Genomic DNA, 18450 nt, shown 5'->3' on the forward strand with positions numbered 1-18450 from the left:
ACCGTTTGAGTGACGTCTGTCACCAGGTGGCAGCGTTGCAGCCCTGAGCGGGATTTTCACTAGAGAAGAAGAAGAAGCAGGAGCGCAGAATCAGGGCGGCTGCCGAGCTTCACTTTTCTACTGATCTTCATTTTTTTGTCCTTTTATCGGATAAATTTAAGCACAGCACCTGGACACGTGACACTTGCAAACTGGGGTCAAAGGGCGACATTGTGTCGGTATGTAAACAGAGCCGTTTCCGGTTATCTCAACTGTTAGCAGGGTGGCGGTGGCCTCAATGTTTACAGTGTGTTTACAGTGAGGAGAGACTGGGGCCGATTAGGCTGCTGACGGTGAGTGTGTCACCTCTCAGGTCTCAGGTGAACACGTGACTCGCCTTTACCTCCTGTGACAGCTGAAGGGTGAGCGCGTTAGCCTGCTGCAGAGAGACAGGTGTGTGTGTGTGTGTGCGCGCGCGCGCACTAGTGCATCAGGCTGCCCCGCTGCAAGAAATTGACCACCTTAAATACCTCTTAAAGTCCACCTTAAAGCTGAAGCCCCTCTCTGCTGCCACAGCATTGATCTGGAACGCCTCAGTTTGGGGGATTTGGCGGCCCCTGTGGTGACCGTGGAGAACTGCAGGTGTGTTTAACACTACAGAGGAGGAGGGTTTCCCACAGGTGCGTTTACTGAGCTCAGGCTTCAACACTAATGCATTTTACACATTACTGGGGTGTGCTGTAGAAAGCCAATGATAAGTCCGGTTTCTTCCCTCACACTCATTAGTAACAAAGCCGGGTTAGGACCACTGATGGTCAAATTGGGATAAAGTGGCAAATTTAGAAGATTAATGTTGTAAATTTAGGGAAGCCTGCCTGTCAGAGTCAGTGTGGTGCTTGGTGAAGTGCAGTTATTAACGATGCTAATGGTTTGTATGTTAGTTAGCTGAGGATTATTAACGTGAATGAGTTATTGCAGGCCTTCTCTGTTATAAAACACCTTTAATCCACAGGGAGTGTTTGATCTGCTCACCTGTGCATCAACATGGGAAAAAGTTTTAATCCTACGCCGCCCAGCACAGGTGGATATTGATACCGTTTCCCTCAGCTCAGGTCAGGATGGGTCGCTTAGAGAAAAGAATCAGGGATTTCAAGCCAAACTCGGAGCCTTACGTTGGCACGATGCTGTGGGACGTGGAGACAAAGCACGTCTGTGAGCTCAGCAGCAGCCCATGCAGAGCTTTTCTCTGAATAGTCACTTTGTTCTTCAGTCAGAGTGAAACATCTGCACGCCGCCTCTGTTCAAATCTCACTAATAAACACAAACATGTTCACAGGTCTGTGAGCGAGGACACCTGAGAGACTGTTCACCTGCAGGGATTCACTGTCTGATCTCATCAATACCTGCTGACGAGGAGGAGCGCTGATACGGCTGTCAGCTGATCCATCAGCCTGTCTGGAAGGACTTCGGGTGGCCCTGCAAGTGGAGGGCTGGTACCTGGCTGCGGGTGCAGATGGGGAACAGCGCGCTGAAGTCTCACCTTGAAACCTCCCAGAAGACGGGAGTGTTTCAGCTGACGGGGAAAGGTCTGCAGGAGGTGAGAGGAGCAAAACTCCAGAGTTGACTCACACATGCACAGAAAGATTTAAACACCCGTTTGACGCGTCAGACCTTTCAGTCCGGGCAGCCTGTGATTGGACAGTTCTCCTTTCAGTTCAGAGCCTTTACTGTCATTGCATGAAACTGGAGTGGTGTCACCGGGATGCAGAACAAACACACACAGACACGTGTTCACACATGTATAAAAACATGAATAAATCAGCAGGTGATCGCCTTTTATACACCTGCCCAGATGGTGTTTACCTGCGACTTGCTGAAGGGGTGAGAGCTGGGCCCTGTAACTTTTTTGTGCAGTCTTTATGATGCGTTGGAGTCTATTTTTGTGCGTGTATGAGGAGCTTGTGATACAACATGACAGCAGGCCTTCTATGGCGGAGTGGTAGAAGGATTCGACTGTAACCTGTTTCTCCTCAGGAAGTGCGGGCCCGCTGAGCTTTCTTCACAGTGGTGGTGTGGGCAGTCCAGGAGATGCTCCTGTGTGGGTTCCTGGGAGTCAGGAATCCTGGATCCTGTCCACATGGTCTCCATTGATGTACAGAGAAGATGGCCTGCTGTGTTTTTCCCTTTGGTGGCACTTTCCACCTACTGTGAGAAGTCAGGAACTGTCTTTAAGCAGTTGTTAAAATCACCAGCAATGATGACGGCCCGATCCGGATGTATCTGCATCTGTTGGTACTGTGCAGCTTAGAGCCATGCTGACCTTAGCAACAGGAGCTATGTGCACTATTGTAAAAGCTCTGCAGCCGACTTGACAGAGGATAAGTCCGGGCAGCTGAAGCTGTCGAGGACTCGGCGGTGTGTGCACCAGTTGTTACGTGTGACGATGCAGAGTCCTCCGCTCGGTTCTTTCCTGACTCTTTATGTGGTCCTGATGATGCAGAGTCCAGTCCAGTAGCTGGATGGTAGCACCGGGAGCCGTGTTTCCGTTATGATCGATACACAGCAGTTTCAGACAAGTCTGTTGGTGGCCAGCTGCGGTTCGATTTCGTCCATCTTGTCGGTGAGCGATCTGGCACCTCCTCATTTGTTTTTGTCTAAATCACAAAGCAAAAAACTCAAAATGAAAAACCAAAAAAACCACACAGAACTGGAGAGCTCAAAGCTGCAGCATGTAGGCGTACACTCGCCACCATTAGAGTGTGACACCCCGGGGCCTGATCATAGCATAACCTACACAAAACAGAGAGCGTCCCGAGTCGCCTGTCCCGCTCGTCATGAGTTGCCTGTCCTGGTCTCGGTCTGCTTTCAGTTTCCAGAGGAGCTGCAGAGGCTCACGGCCAACCTGAGGACGGTGGATCTGTCCGGGAACAAGATAGAGGTCCTTCCTGCCACCATCGGAAACTTCCCTCAGCTCAAGAGTCTGACGCTGAACTCTAACCGGCTCGGTGAGTGTTCGACCCGGAGCAGTTATACCTTTACACCTGTGTTTTAAAGCCAAGAAAAAAGCAACCACATTCTTGTTTCAGCATTTGATTTGTTCTCTTTGGATGCTTTTTTTACTTTAATTTAGGGTTGGAATGATTTAAAAATCCCCAGATTGTGTTTGTCTTTAGATCCGGTTTAGCTGCAGAACAAACCGGATCCACCCCGACGCTCAGACCTGTGAGACCCTGTTGTGTTGTGGTTCTGTTTTCAGCTGGGATTCCCTCTGAGATCGGGAAGCTGAAGAAGCTGGAGACCCTGAGTCTGAATGGAAACCGGATCCAGCAGCTGCCCCCCACTGTGGGCCAGCTCAAAGCCCTGCGGACCCTCAGCCTGGCCGGGAACCAGATTTCAGAGTTCCCCTCCGGACTCGGAACGTTGAGGCAGCTGGACTTGCTGGACCTGTCCCGAAACAAGATCCAGAACGTCCCTGGAGAGGTGTCCGAGCTGCAGGCCATCGAGATCAACCTCAACCAGAACCAGGTACTGCAGAACCGGGTCTGTCAGTCCACCAAAGAACCAGAACCAGGAGGAAAACCTGGGAGGGCTGACCCTGTGCTGTTAATTCACCCAGTATTAAAGATCAATTTTACTTGTAAAGCACCACAACAACAGTTCTCCAAAGGTGCTTAATCAATCGGTTATCAATAATCACTAATCGGTCACTCCATGACGTCTCCCACAGCTTTCTATCCCACAGACTTCCAAGGAGGTTCTGATAATCCCAGCCCGGGTCTGGTGTTGTTCCTCTGTACTAACCCGGTCCTCTGTTCTCGGTCCAGATCTCGGTGGTGTCGGCGGAGGTCTCCCGCTGTCCCCGTCTGAAGGTCCTCCGCCTGGAGGAGAACTGCCTGGAGCTCTCCTCCATCCCTCAGTCCATCCTGAACGAGTCCCAGGTGTCCCTGTTCTCGGTGGAGGGAAACCTGTTTGAGGTGAAGAAACTCCGGGACCTGGAGGGATACGATAAGGTCAGTGCTGCGGTCTGAGACCAGATCGAGTCCAAGACCGCGAGTCCTCCTGCGGTCTCTGATGACGCTCTCTGTTTGTCCTCCTCAGTACATGGAGCGTTTCACGGCCACAAAGAAGAAGTTTGCCTGAGGACCCTCGATGCAGAGTCTGGATCTGTGAGGTTCACCTGGAGGTGGGCTCGGCTGAAGCTCCGCCCCTCTTACCCCTGCACTTCCCACAGCTGCTGCTTCTGCTGCTGCTAGAAACCAGACTACAGCAGCCGGGACTCCTCACAGCGCCCCCCAGAAATCCGAACCTCCAGAGCAACGGTCACCATGGAGACAGGACAGGTTTCACGACACTGAAGAAGAGGACCGGTGCCATGTTTGACTGCATCAAACTTTATTGTTCACTCAGTCATGGACAGAGAAAACAGTGGAAATGTTTAGTTAACCTTGTAGAAACATGCTTTGTAAAATGTCAGCAGCCTGTTGATTGATTGATTGATTATTAATTATTAACAGCTATTAAAGCTTTTAAAGTCGTCTAAAACAAAACGTGTGTGTGTGAAGAGTTAACAGCTGAAAGTTTCCAGATGTTTTCTGTGTCTGAGTAGCCCTTTCCTCAGCTGTAATCAATATAAACTACTAATGAAGGACCTAATCAGATGATCAATAATAAACAGAATGACCCTTTCATGTTAACAGGCCCAGCTGATCTGACAGTAATTGAAAAGTCAGTAAAGTTAGATTTTTGAGGTGCGGTGCACGGCAGGAAGTTCATCTTAAGTCTTCTTCTTCTGTCCATTTAAATGCTGAAGACCAACAGGCCTTCTGGCTGTTAATCCCTCTGTGGTTTAAGCTCCGCCCTAATGACGGCTCAGCCTGCGGTGCCAGCTGTCAGATGAACGTCTCTCGTCCATCTTTAGGAAGCAGTCAGAAACTTCTCTTTTCCTGAGTGCTGATTGGTTCTCCTTCCCACCAGACGCCCGGGTTCACCTGAGAAAATTCTTTGGTAAAGAAACACCTTCTATCATTACTGATGGAGAATTTCACTTCCTTTGAATAAAAACTCAGTTAAAGGGTGACGTCCCACCAAGCATGCGAGCTCACGAAGCGCGAGCAATACGCCGGAAAGAGGATCACAAATGTGTCGCTGCGCCGTTAAAGAGAACGGGCGTGTCCTACAACAGAGACTGGTAGAAACATTGCTTGCAGACATCATCAGAGCTCTCCCGTTCCTCCACATCCTGCTGGGCTGAGATCCGTGACTGCGGGGGCCGTCTGAGCTTTGACACATCAGAGGATGAAATGGGCGTGGTCATTTCTGACCACGCAGGCAGGCTGTGTCCCAATCCAGCCACCGCACGCTTCCTAGTACGCGCACTTCGTGGCGCTGCTCAGGTTGCCTAGCAACCATGATACTAACCGCGACAAACGTTTCATACAGCAGTGTGTGACAGAAATGAAGGAGAAAAAATGTTTTGTTGGTCATTCATTTTTTATGACATCACTTTGATTAGTTGAGTATCTGAGGCTGAGACCACGGGACTGTAAAACATGATAGTTGGGCTTCATTTCTGTACTGAACAGTCATTTAAGATTAGTTAGTAAATAACAATTAGCTAATGTTGTTCATGAGACTAAAATCATCTCACTGTGGTAATGTAAATATAATATGGCCAATATTAAAGTTATTGTCAGATTATTATGATATATTACAGCAGTGAACTTGAACTCTGTGTCAAATGCTGAGCTTCAGTAAAGATTCAAGTTGCAGTTATTTATATTTCCTATCACCTTAAATCTTCACTCAAAGACAAGTATCTTTGACAGTGTATATATAGATGTATTATACATAAGAGACAAATATTGTTCTTTCAGTATGTTGGCATTATTACATTTGGCTCAATGCTTACATATATGTGTAAAAAGGAAAATGTACGAGCTGTGGAAACTGTTTCTAATAGAATGAAGAGTAGACTGATATATGAAATATTCCTTTATTGGGTGAGAAAATCAGACCATGTCATAACTGCTGTAAGTCATACAGAATAGATATCAGGGCCTTAAACAGGCTGACTTCTGCTAAATGGGTCAAACTGGGTAGAAAGTAAACAAACACATAACATCCTTATAGATCCTGAAGGACAAGCTGGAGAACTCTGGAGTGGACCATCACCTCACTACCTGGAGTTTGGACTACCTCACCGACCGACCACAGTATGTGAGAACTCAGGGCTGTGTGTCGGACAGGGTCGTCTGCAGCACGCGGGCCCCACAGGGAACGGTTCTGGCTCCGTTCCCCTTCACCATCTACACTGCACACTTCTCCCACAACTCCACCCAGTGCTTCCTGCAGAAGTTCTCTGACGACTCTGCAATGATGGTCCACTCCAGAGTTCTCCAGCTTGTCCTTCAGGACCGTGGGAAGAATGGTGTTAAAGGCACTGGAGAAATCAAAGAACATGATTCTCACAGTGCTCCCAGCGGTCTCCAGGTGAGAGAGGGAACGCTGCATGAGGTGAATGACAAGTTTAATATCCAGAAACCTAAAGTATGTATCAGCAGCAGAATGGAGCTAAAAATATGTTTGTTTCAGTTCTATGAAGCTTGGAGTATTTTGGATTAGTAGCACTGCTGTGTTTGTTGCATCATATTGTTGTAATTGTTTATATGCTTTATATATTCTGAGGTAAGTTGATCTATAGTGTTACATCATATTCTATAAGGATGTTATGTGTTTGTTTACTTTCTGCCCAGTTTGACCCATTTAGCAGAAGTCAGCCTGTTTAAGGCTCTGATATCTATTCTGTATGACTTAAAGCAGTTATGACATGGTCTGATTTTCTCACCCAATAAAGGAATATTTAACATATCAGTCTACTCTTCATTCTATCAGAAACAGTTATCACAGCTCGTACATTTTCTTTTTACACATATATGTAAGCATTGAGCCAAATGTAATAATGCCAACATATTAAAAGAACAATATTTGTCTCTTATATATAATACATCTGTATATACACTGTCAAAGATACTTGTCTTTGAGTGAAGATTTAAGGTGATAGGAAATATAAATAACTGTAACTTGAATCTTTGACACAGAGTTCAAACTCACTGCTGTAATAACTAATAATGATTAATATAATAACTATAATATTGGCCATATTATATGTACATTACCACAGTGAGATGACTTTAGTCTCATGAACAACATTAGCTAATTGTTATTTACTAACTAATCTTAAATGACTGTTCAGTACAGAAATGAAGCCCAACAGTCATGTTTTACAGTCCCGTGGTCTCAGCCTCAGATACTCAACTAATCAAAGTGATGTCATAAAAAATGAACAAAAAAACATTTTTTCTCCTTCATTTCTGTCAAACAAAGCTGTATGAAACGTTTGTCGCGGTTAGTATCATGGTTGCTAGGCAACCTGAGCAGCGCGACGAAGGCTGAACCGTCCCATTTCACAAGCCTCTCGCTTCCGCACTTCGTAGTACGCGCCGTACGTAGTCCGCGAAGTGCGCGTACTAGGAAGCGTGCGGTCGCTGGATTGGGACACAGCCTGTGTGAACCTCAGCCTCAGTTTCCTGTTCTTACAGGAGTGACGCTGAGCTGCTGCTCTGCGATTGGCTGATTGCATGTTTGCGTTAGCGAGCAGCTATATGACTTTAACATTTATCAGCTGTTGACTTCATAGATCACCAGAAGCTTTTTGTAATGAGCCTGTTTGTTTGATAATGTGCTTTATTAGTGACGGTGGACTTTGTGGAAAACCACGGAGCTGTTGGTGGATTTCTGCAGACCCACCACACCCACACCGGGGAACATCCCGGGAACTGACACTGAGATGTGGACTCTAATAAGTACCTGGGTGTTCACCTGAACAACAAACTGGACTGGAGTAAAACACTGATGCTCGTTACAGGAAGTGTGGAGTGGACTCTACCTGCTGAGGATACTGAGATCTTTGGACTGCAGTGGGCGCTCCTGAAGACCTTTTTTACCTTGGTGGTGTTGTCTGTTGGAACAGCAGCTCGTCTACAGCTGAGAGGAAGCGGTTGGATAAGAAGGCCGGCTCTGTCCTGGGATGCCCCGTCGACCCAGTGCAGGGGGTCGGGCAGTGTCTCCACCCCACGCCTGACGCTCACGCTGCAGGTCCTTCCTCTCAGCAGCTGTTAGACTTTATAACCATCAAACACAATAAGTTGTTTACATCCTGCTGGTATTTGCAGTTTTTCCATTTTCTGTAAGTAGTGTGTTCTTGTTGCTTTTAAGCACTTTAGAAAAGCTTCACATTTCTTTGGACCAGACTAAACTATTCCTAAGTATTCATTTTTTCATGTTGTAAGTTTGCCCTGTTCGCTCTCGTTTTCTATCCGTTCCTTCTGTGTAAATGGACTTTTCTGCTCTCCCGGAACACTCGGAGCGCTTCACAACATGCCACTTTCCCCAATGAGGGACAATAAAGGATATTTCTACTCTATTTCTACACAAATAGATGGACATTTATTAAAGGTACAGGTCAAGGACAAGTTTATTTATACAACACATTTCCAAACAGTCCATGCTGCACAAAATGCTTAAAAATGTAAAATGCCACTAAAACAAAAAAAAGTAAAACAATGATGTAGTAAAATATAGAAAAAACAAATAAGTCGATGAAATAAGTCAATAAAAACAACTAAAATAACAACCAAGGCTGTCAAAATCAAAATATTTAGGTCAAAGTGTGTTAAAAGGCAGACCATAAAAATGTGTCTTTAGTAATGATTTAAACTGTTACAGTGTTTGTGCAGATCTCATATTTAGAGGAAGATTATTCCAAAGTGTGGGACCTGCCACACAGAAGGCTCTGTCACCACCAGACTGAGGTTTGGTCCGTGGAATGGATAACATGGTTTTGAACTGCACCTCATGGTTTTCTCTGGAGCATAAATAAACAGGAGCTCAGACGAGTGAGAGGCGGCTCGGCTGGTAAGTGCCTTAAAAACAAAAGTAAGAGTTTAAATTGGATCCTGTGAGGAACAGCGAGCCAGTGTAGAGAGGCTAAAACTGCAGTTACATGCTCCAGTTAGCAGCTGGAGACGACAGAGGGAGGCCTGGTCCAAACCAAAGAATTGCGGTAGTCCAGTCTGCACGTAATGAAGAGATGAATAACACGTTCAAAGACATTGGCTGAAAGGTGTGGCTTAACCTTGGCCAGCTGTCTTCAATGAATAAAGCTGGTTTGGACTGCTGCCTACACAGTTTGAATCAACGTGCGCACCGAGGTTTCTAACATTTGTCTTACACTAGCAGGATGATGGGCCCAGAGCACCGTCACTGTGATTATTAACGAAGTTACCAAAAATGACAACTTCTGTTTTGTTTTCATTTAATTTTAAAACATTTAAAGACATCCACTGTTTGATGTCATCCAGGCAGCGTAATAATAGCTGAAGTTGGTCTGTCCCTGCGTTTAAAGGCAGATAGATCTGCAAGTCATCTCCAAAACAGTGCAATGAAAGGCTGTAGCGTGAGAAAAGCACCTGTGATCTCTGATGGAGGGCTGGGGTTACCCGAAGCAGCAGCACCAGCAGGACCGAGTCTTGGAATCAAACTACCAACCAAGACCACAACAAGACTGTGTGAGGTGAGCAGGACTTCAGCTCATCGGATTACTTCAGGTTTAAGCTTCAGGCCTAACGCTGCTGTGCCACACGCAGGTGTGCCTCAGTTTCACAGCAGCCAATCAGGAGCAGGTGATAAAACAAAGCCCTCCAAAATAAAAGTTTCTAAACACTGGACCGGAGTTCAACTCACGCTCTCACATACTGTTACTATGACAACAGCAGTCCATTACTCATGGCCCCGGCCTCCACATCCTCTGGCTTCCTGACATTCTTCATACACTTCCTCCAGGAAACAGGAAGCATCTGAGTCACCATAACAACAATCAACCCCCAGTGTGAGTGTGTGTGAGAGAGGGAGTGTGTGTGCGCGCGCTGATCTAAATATCTGAAATAGGGTGGAACTGTTCGTCTCTGCTGACGAGCCGTTTCTGGGCTTGTGATGAGAAGCCGAGTAAAAAACCACTGACACAGACTTCCCATGATGCACTTGATTACTGAAGGAGACGACAGATGTGTTGATTGGTCGTACCGACTGAACTAAATGATCCGTTTGTGTCTTTTTAAACAGAAACAAACTGGGTTCAGGGCTGAAATTAGAGCTCCTGTTCACAGGCGTGATTAATCAGATCATCAGTCACATGACCTCCCCCTGAGTCAGGGGTGGGGGCAGTTTCCTGTCTGAACTTTGCTGTTCTTCAGGAAACAGGAAAAGCAGTTTGTAAACACAGAGTGGCTGCTTGCTGTCCTGCAGAAACCTCAGTATATGTGGCCAAAAGTATGTGGACAGCTCAATGTTTCCATCATTGCAGCAGCAATAGGTTGGCCTTCAGGTGTCCACAAACTTATGTCTATAATGATGCACAGGCATGCTTTCCTGTACCAGAAACAGCTAAACATCGTAATTATGATTCACTTTAGACCTTCTGTACTTCGCTGTTAACCTCTCTCCAGAGATCTGGAGTTATCCCAACGGATGTCCCAATAATTTGGGCCACATCCTGATTAAAACGAGACAGCAAGTTTCTTGAAGACGTTTCATCTGAGAAGCCTCTTCAGCTCTGAGAGCAACTGGTGGACAGTCCCAGATTTAAGCCCTATGGGAGTGTCCCCGAGAGGGCTGTGGACTCTCCACCAGTTGCTCTTAGAACTGAAAAAGCTTCTCGGATGAAACGTCTTCAAAGACTCTTAAAGAAATCTAAAAGAAAGATGCTTTTTTTCAGAGCTCCTTAGATTATGATGACCTGGATGACCGAGAACCTTCACAGACACTAAAATATGTGGACAGCTGTGATACTATAGGATAATAGAGGCCTGGTGTCCACATACCTTTGGGACGTTTTGGGAAGTGGAAGACTGACATTTTTGTTTTTGTAAAACATTTTTAAAAAACTTATTGATGAACATGTAAAAGTCCAGCATCATCAGGTAACAAAGTTTAATAAAGTTCTGTTTAATTCAAAGATTACTCAAAACAGGAAATCAGCAGATTGAGCCAAACCATCAGTTTTTCAAAGTAAAGTTAACTTCCATGTCATTCAGCAGTGAAATTACCTTTTTCTTTAAACATTTATAGTGAAGTGAAATGAAGATTAAGTATATTCTGTCCTTAAATAAAGAATAATATTTAAACAGGTGAATTTAAATGATCAGTAAAATGAATTTAAAAGTATTTAAACAATTTGTTCTGCTACTAGGCAGAACGAGTGAATTTTATTGGGTCATTTAGATGAAACTGATCAGATGTTAACTCGGTTCTTAATTTATTGATCTTGTCTAAATTAACCAATAATGAACTCAAGAACATCTACCTGTGAACAGTTTGTGACAGAGGTCAGGGATTATTTTGAGCCTGTAAGTCCACAGACAGGTGAAAGCCTTCAAAATGTCCAATAATTGAAAAACAATCAACAATTTTGTAACTAAACACAGCCAATCACAGCTCTGTTCCCTCGTATCACTGGCTTCTCATTGGTCAATTAGGCTGTTTAGGCCAATGAGAAGGAATCTTTCCTGTTTTTGCTTTTCATCTCCATCTTCTCTGCCTTCTTTATGGCCCGTTTCTTTGACCGCCTGTTCAGGCAGCATTTCACCGTCACCGCGAAGACCACCAGCAGAAATACCAGCACCCCCGTGGCTATCAGCACAGGGAGCAGGATGGTCGACCGCAAGACAGAGTCTTCCTCTGTCTGTGTGGCGTTGGCACACTCTATTTTGATGGCAGTGATGTTGGCCAGGGCTCCGTTCTCCAATCGCCACACGGTGGGTTCTCCTGAGCAGACCAGGTCAAAACTAATGGAGGACCAGCACTGCACCTGGATCTTCGTGTTATCCGAGAGCATTTTGAGTGAGCGAGCCTCGGGGATAGAGGGGCGCTGGCATGAACGCAGCTCTGCGGAATGAGAGTCATTAATAAATCCCGGTTCACGCTTTGGTTTTGGTGGTTTTATAGTGTCCTCAGGTGGAGGTGTTTCTGATCCTAGCTTGATGGTGGTGTCCCCATCCTTCACTTTGCAGATAAAAGCGTTTTTGTCCTTATGGCAGTTTAAAGGAATCAGACCCCAGGTCACATTCAACCCATCAAACCGTCCCTTCAGCGCCGCACACCGGTCTGTGGTACAGGTATGTTCTGGGTCCTCCGCCCATTGGCTCACCTCTGACTCCTCGCTGTTGTTCTCTAACCACTTGAATCCCCTCAGTGGCTTGGACCTGTCTATACACTTTGGGCTGGTGATTCTCAGCCCGACCCAGAAGGTGAACTCGTTTTGAAACGGCTCTGATTTGAAGATGAGCTTGAGGATTTCATCTACTTCCTGTTGGGTGGCGATGGTGGTGAGGACACTGCCGCCGGGACACTTCTTAGCGGCACTGTTGAAGCTGAGTTTGTTGTGGTTCAGGGTGTATTGTGAAGACGGGGCAGAGGAAATATTTCTTAGCAGGAAGACAAAGATGCAAAGATGCAAAGTCCAACAGCTGCAGAGCTGAAACGCCATATCCTCTAGCTCCACCCCTCTGGTGATGGTGTCACTATGTCCAGAGATTAAAAAATTAGTTTGTTATTTGAAATTAACATAGTCATAGACAGGATTTGACCTACTCTAAAGCTAACCTAAGCTGAACTTAACCCAATCTAGACTCTGTCTAAACCTGACCTAAATACGACCTAAACTCAGTCTGATCCCAGCTTTCACTCGGGCTGAACCTCTAACACCCGTGCGAATTGATCATTAACAGTGGCTCGTTTGCAGCTTTGCTCCTGGTGTGCGGAGATTCTTCCGAATGTTACAGCAGACGACGACTGAAGCAGCTGGAAAACCCATAATGCTAATGTTAGCCATGCAATATTAGGTTATGAAGGCAGCTAACCACTAAGCTGTGTTAGCTTTTTGTTGACACACATTAAATCAGCGCTTCACAGTTTTTCTGTTTCTTAGCAGCTCCAATCAAACACTCATGCAAAACACTGCCCCCCGCTGGTGTTTTGCATGAGTGTTTTTGTAATTGACCGAAGGGGTAATTACAAAAAGTACCTTTAAAGCAGTTTGTCCTGAGAGACGCTGAAAGACCTGAATCTGCAGAAAAACTCTTTTTACAGCTGATCCTGGCAGAGTAACTTTTGTCGTCTTTGTTAAATGTCCTGAGCAGATTTTTAAACAAATAAAAGTTCTCAGCTTCAGCATCGGATTTTTTTTCTGTTTTTATTCTATTCAAACCAATAATCAATAATCACGTCTTAGTTTATTTGACACTTTCTAACTTGTCCTCCTCACCAGTCCAGTCAGTTTCTCCTCCTTCCTCCTCCCTCCTGCTCCTCTTTGCTCTGTTCTTTCCTCCTTTTTCTCGTTCTCTCCAGTTTCTCCTCTTCTTGTTTGTCACTCCTGCTTTCTGTCCTCCTTTTTCTCTGGTTCTCCTTCAGTCACACTGCCAGCCTCACCCTCGATCACACAGTGCCTCCCCCTCCTCCTCCTCCTCCTCCTCCTCCAGGACAGGATGTGTGTTGTGTCTTGATAAGGCGAGCTGGTTTCCTCCAGAGAAATTCTGCAGCCCAACTTCAGGTTTCAGATCAGAGCACAGATAAGGAACACGAGTGCTGTGAACGTCATCGCAACTCTTTTACTCAAAAGAAACGAAGACCATGGAAAGCAGAACGTACCGAGATCAATGCACAGCAGCGTGAGCGGTGGGAGGAAAAGTCAACACAAATAAAATTTTTATTTTTTTAAATGGACTCTGGTTCAAAGCCATTAAAGGCAGATCATGTTCAGAGTCATTCTCTGTCTTCAATGTAGGAACAGGTGAACATTCAGTGGAGGATGGAGAAAAAAGGTCCAGCTTTAAAATTTAAAACATGCATTTATCTACCAACCTGAATTTATTTTGAAAATCTCATAATCTTCAGCTTGTACAGACTCGCTCCTGCGACACATGCACACGGTGTTATGATGCTGATGCTTAGCGATGCTGAGCTCCATTTGGTCTTAGACAAATAAGTAAATTCAGATTATGCAGTCAGGTGCAGACTGTGTCTATGAATCCTCTTCAGAGAGCTCTGCCACTCGTAGTGCTGTAATAAGCTTATTTTATATCATTAATGTGACCTCCGTCTCCTCCTCACAGCCAGGTTCATAAATGAGGAGCAGCCCGAGGAGAAAAAGGAGGCCAGATGTTTGGAGATGCTTCTCACAGGAAAGCTGCAACTGTAACTTCAGCAGGTCAGCACTCAGAAACCACACAGAATGCGCGCGCACACACACACACACACACACACACACTGTACTGATGCCATCTAGTGGACAACAACAGTGTTGTTAAAGTGCGCTAAAATAAAATACTGCAATGGAAACAGAAATGAAGAAACGGCGAGGTCATGTGACTGTGCAGACAGATGTGATTGGGTGGAAAGTGCAGCTGTGCAATGCAAGCTTTGATGACTGCGCATTAATCATTCGATTTTCTGTGTGTATGTCTAAAATATCTAATAATCACATTAAAAATGATCAATCTGGAAGGAGTTTGATTGCACAGGACTGTAAAGTCACATCAGCCTTGCTGAGCATGCATCAGCAAGGCAGGTCATGGCTGCTTCCCCGCAGGTTTCACATGCACTGCTTCACACGGCCACCAGAGGTCTCTCTCAGCCTTCAAACAGGTGCTAACAGCTGCGGAGGCTGACGGGGGGGGGGGGGGGTGTCTTGGGACCTGGTTTTGGCTGCCTCGGCCTCAAACAGTCACAGCATGGATAAAGTCAGTGAGCTGCAACATCAGCGTGACCAACAAAATCTCACTCTGGCTCTTCGACTTCAGCCCTGACACAGACCTGAACACCAGATCAGACGTCCCTGCATTTATTTCTGCTTACACCGGCGTCACCTGCAGAGAATCACCTGAGCCTGATCGTGGTGAAGTCGTCCACCTGTGCTGGGTCGGACCGTCTGCAGGACTCTCTGATGGATTGTGGGTAATGCAGCCTGATGAGGTTGAACTCAGAGAAAGTTTCCTTGTGCACAGATGTTTTCATAGCTGGGTTACAGGTGGAAACTCCACCAGGTGTGCAGGGTCAGGTCCAGGACTCCCAACCCACATCCACCTGAAAGTTCAAACTGAACAGCAGGAACAGGAAGCAGCTGCTCAACAGGAAAAGAAGACGTCAAACATGTGTACATGACTTTTTTTTTCCATGCATAAATGAATAAATACACAATGCAGTCAGTTATTATCAGCACAGAGTCATTGTCGTGGTAACGCCCTTTTCCCCACCAACGCACCTGGAGTCAGTTCCATGCTTATGTCACTTCCTGTGACTCCCTGTGTGTCCAGGATGACCACCTGTGCACATCTGCACGCTCACACGTGTGAAGTTCCTTTGTGCCTTTATTCTCCTGCGTGTGATTCTTCCTGCTCTGGTCTGTGCAGCGCCTTCTGCAGACCACAAGGTCTGCAGAAGGCGCTGCACAGACCAGCTGCTATCATAGGTCAAAGGTCACGTGAACAGAAACCTGAAGGTACCTGCAGCGTGTCAGACTCCAGCTTCTGATTGGCTGTTTTGGTTCTGCTCAATCAGAGGAGCGCCAGGAAGATAATTCCACAACACTAAACCTGCTGACAGGAGAAAGAACACCTGTGTGAGAGAGAGTTCAGGTGAGCGTGGAGGTCAGAGGTCACATGGTGTTCATGTGAGCACAACACTGTCTGTTTGACCTGCAGATGAACTCACCTTACATCCTCGCCATCACTCACAGCCGAGAGATATTTCCCCCACAGAGACGGGAGGAGTTCACAGGAAACCACGGCAACAACAGGGCTTTAATAACAGCCTGTGACACACACACACACACACACACACAGTAACACACACACACACACAGTAATAAACACACACACACACAGTAATAAACACACACACACAGTAATAAACACACACACACACAGTAATAAACACACATACACACACACGGTAACACACACACACACACACAGTAATAAACACACACACACAGACACACACACAGTAACACACACACACACACACACACACACAGTAATAAACACACACACACAGACACACACACAGTAACACACACACACACACACACACACAGTAATAAACACACACACACAGACACACACACAGACACACACAGTAACACACACACAGTAACACACACACACACACACACAATAAACACACACACACAGTAATAAACACACACACACAGTAATAAACACACACACACACAGTAATAAACACACATACACACACACGGTAACACACACACACACACACACACAGTAATAAACACACACACACACACACACACACAGTAACACACACACACACACACAGTAATAAACACACACACACACACACACACAGTAATAAACACACACACACAGACACACACACAGTAACACACACACACACACACACACAGTAATAAACACACACACACAGACACACACACAGACACACACAGTAACACACACACAGTAACACACACACACACACACACAATAAAGCACACACACAGTAACACACACACATAGTAATAAACACACACACACACAGTAACACACACACACACACACGGTAACACACACACACACACACAGTAACACACACACACACACACACAGTAATAAACACACACACAGTAATAAACACACACACACACACTTACTGTTACCGTGCGTTCACACCGAACGCGATAGAGGCGGCCAGAGCGTCAAGTTTACATGTAAAGTCAATGGAAAGAGCGCGATGACACGCGATTGCGCGTCCGGCGAACATGCGGAAGCAGATTTGCGTCGCGAAAACGCCAAAACGCCTGAAACGCGCGTCAGTGTAGCGCGTGGGGCGCGTTTGACTCGCGAAGAAAACCACGCGTGTCAGATTCTGTGTTGCATTTTGTGCACACGCGCGTATCGCGCCAACCGCTCAGTTGGAAAATCTGAACTCCGGCGTCAAATCGCGCCGCGACAACCAATCAGGAGCCTGGTGACGTGGCTGTAACTAGGTCAAAGGGGCAGATCCAGCCAAAGCCCTTCATTCGTCATTCAGTATGGAGGAAAATTCCTCCCACATTTCTGGTTCACGCGCATGAAAAGATGCGTTCGGTGTGAACGCACGGTTAGTGTGTGTGTGGCTTGCAGCAGCCTTCTGATTGGTGGATGTTTGGTGTTACCCTGATGAAGATGAAGCTGGAGACCCTCGTCCTCCTCAGTGGGTCCCACAAAGCAGCGAGGTCCGGGTCTTTGGCTCCGCCCCTCCTGGAGCCGCTGTGTCTGTGCGTAGGCGTGCAGGTGACAGGTGAGTCAGTGAGGAGCTTTTAGTGAGATTTACAGCCTTGTGAGTCACAACCAAGCCTCCTCCTCCTCTTCCTCGGCGTCGACCTCCACGCTGTCATCGGCGCCGTGTGAAACACGAGGCAGGAGCGAATAAAAAACTGGAAACAGGAGCGAAAGGTGCAGCGTGACATCAGAGGCTGAAAATTCTCTGCATGAAATATTCATACCTCATGTGACACAGGTGTGTTCACACAGCCACGCCGGCAGGTAGGAGGAGGAGCAGGTACTGCATGAGTCACATGACCCCGTCTGCTACTGTATGAACTTGCTCTGACCCTGAGGGACGCACACACGAAGATGATCTGGTCTCTAAATGCAGGTAAAAGGAGACCCGCTCTCACCTGTCAGAATTATCACACCTGAAGTCAGGTTCACCTGCAGACTGTGGCCCCTGACCCCTGCAGTGGGGTAACATCTGGGTGCAGTTTCTAACAGAAGTTAAAGGCGCGCTTTCACCTTTGGAACGTTTCATCTCTCCTTAGCGGCTCTGAAAGCGTCACAAAATCTGGCTCTACAAACAGGTGCTGCACAGGTCTGAGGGTCTTACCTGGACTTCCATCCTCACCTCAGCTGCACCTCAGTGAGGACGTGTCCTCCCGGGCCTCCCCCTCTGTGTCTCCGCTCAGTGTTTGGTGTAAGTGTCCTTAAATCCAGCAGCTCGTCCTCTTAATCCAGTCCGATAATCCGCCGCTGCGCTCGCTCATTAAAGCTCCATACCGGGCCGTCAGCTGGAGCAGAGGCTGATCTGGGACCAGCCAGTATAATAATAATAATAATAATAATAATAATAATATTATTATTATTATTATTATTATTATTATTATTATTGATCACCCTGAATCTGTTTCTTTGTGGCTGTCGGGTCTCTTTTGTTCCTCCACTCCACTTTTGTATGGAGGAGGAGTCCTTTTTAGGGCTTTGTTGTGGGTCTGCCTCTGTGCGTGTGCAGGTCTCACTCACTGACCTGAGTGCAGTCAGACCATCAGCGCTGAAACATCTGGAGCTTCATGAAGCCACA

At 46.3% G+C, this 18450-nt stretch overlaps 2 protein-coding genes across 3 annotated transcripts; one reads left to right on the forward strand and one right to left on the reverse strand.

The window, feature by feature from the left end:
* Positions 1 to 81: 81 nt before the first annotated feature.
* Positions 82 to 4631, forward strand: lrrc57 (leucine rich repeat containing 57). 2 transcript variants are annotated; one of them, XM_063499100.1, is made up of 7 exons: positions 269 to 432; positions 556 to 659; positions 1316 to 1576; positions 2849 to 2984; positions 3236 to 3504; positions 3804 to 3989; positions 4078 to 4631. In XM_063499100.1, the coding sequence occupies exons 3-7, from the start codon at positions 1493 to 1495 to the stop codon at positions 4117 to 4119; spliced, it is 717 nt and encodes a 238-aa protein (XP_063355170.1). In that variant the 5' UTR covers positions 269 to 432; positions 556 to 659; positions 1316 to 1492; the 3' UTR covers positions 4120 to 4631. The 2 variants fall into 2 exon arrangements, with proteins under 2 accessions (XP_063355169.1, XP_063355170.1); XM_063499099.1 differs by lacking the exons at positions 269 to 432; positions 556 to 659 and adding an exon at positions 82 to 218.
* A 6380-nt stretch (positions 4632 to 11011) lies between these two features.
* On the reverse strand, positions 11012 to 13510 carry clec14a (C-type lectin domain containing 14A). Its single transcript, XM_063499788.1, has 2 exons — positions 13358 to 13510; positions 11012 to 12614 (listed from the first exon to the last, which is right to left on the reverse strand). The coding sequence occupies exon 2, from the start codon at positions 12578 to 12580 to the stop codon at positions 11576 to 11578; it is 1005 nt and encodes a 334-aa protein (XP_063355858.1). The 5' UTR covers positions 12581 to 12614; positions 13358 to 13510; the 3' UTR covers positions 11012 to 11575.
* Positions 13511 to 18450: the final 4940 nt, after the last annotated feature.

Source organism: Pelmatolapia mariae, linkage group LG16_19, assembly GCF_036321145.2.
Source record: "Pelmatolapia mariae isolate MD_Pm_ZW linkage group LG16_19, Pm_UMD_F_2, whole genome shotgun sequence".
Lineage (NCBI taxonomy): Eukaryota > Metazoa > Chordata > Actinopteri > Cichliformes > Cichlidae > Pelmatolapia > Pelmatolapia mariae.

Coding starts and splice junctions, on each gene's coding strand:
- lrrc57 (XM_063499099.1), top strand. CDS start 1,493: ATGGGGAACAGCGCGCTGAAGTCTCACCTTGAAACCTCCCAGAAGACG. Junction 3,505..3,803: donor TCAACCTCAACCAGAACCAG/GTACTGCAGAAC, acceptor TTCTCGGTCCAG/ATCTCGGTGGTGTCGGCGGA. Junction 3,990..4,077: donor ACCTGGAGGGATACGATAAG/GTCAGTGCTGCG, acceptor TGTCCTCCTCAG/TACATGGAGCGTTTCACGGC.
- clec14a (XM_063499788.1), bottom strand. CDS start 12,580: ATGGCGTTTCAGCTCTGCAGCTGTTGGACTTTGCATCTTTGCATCTTT.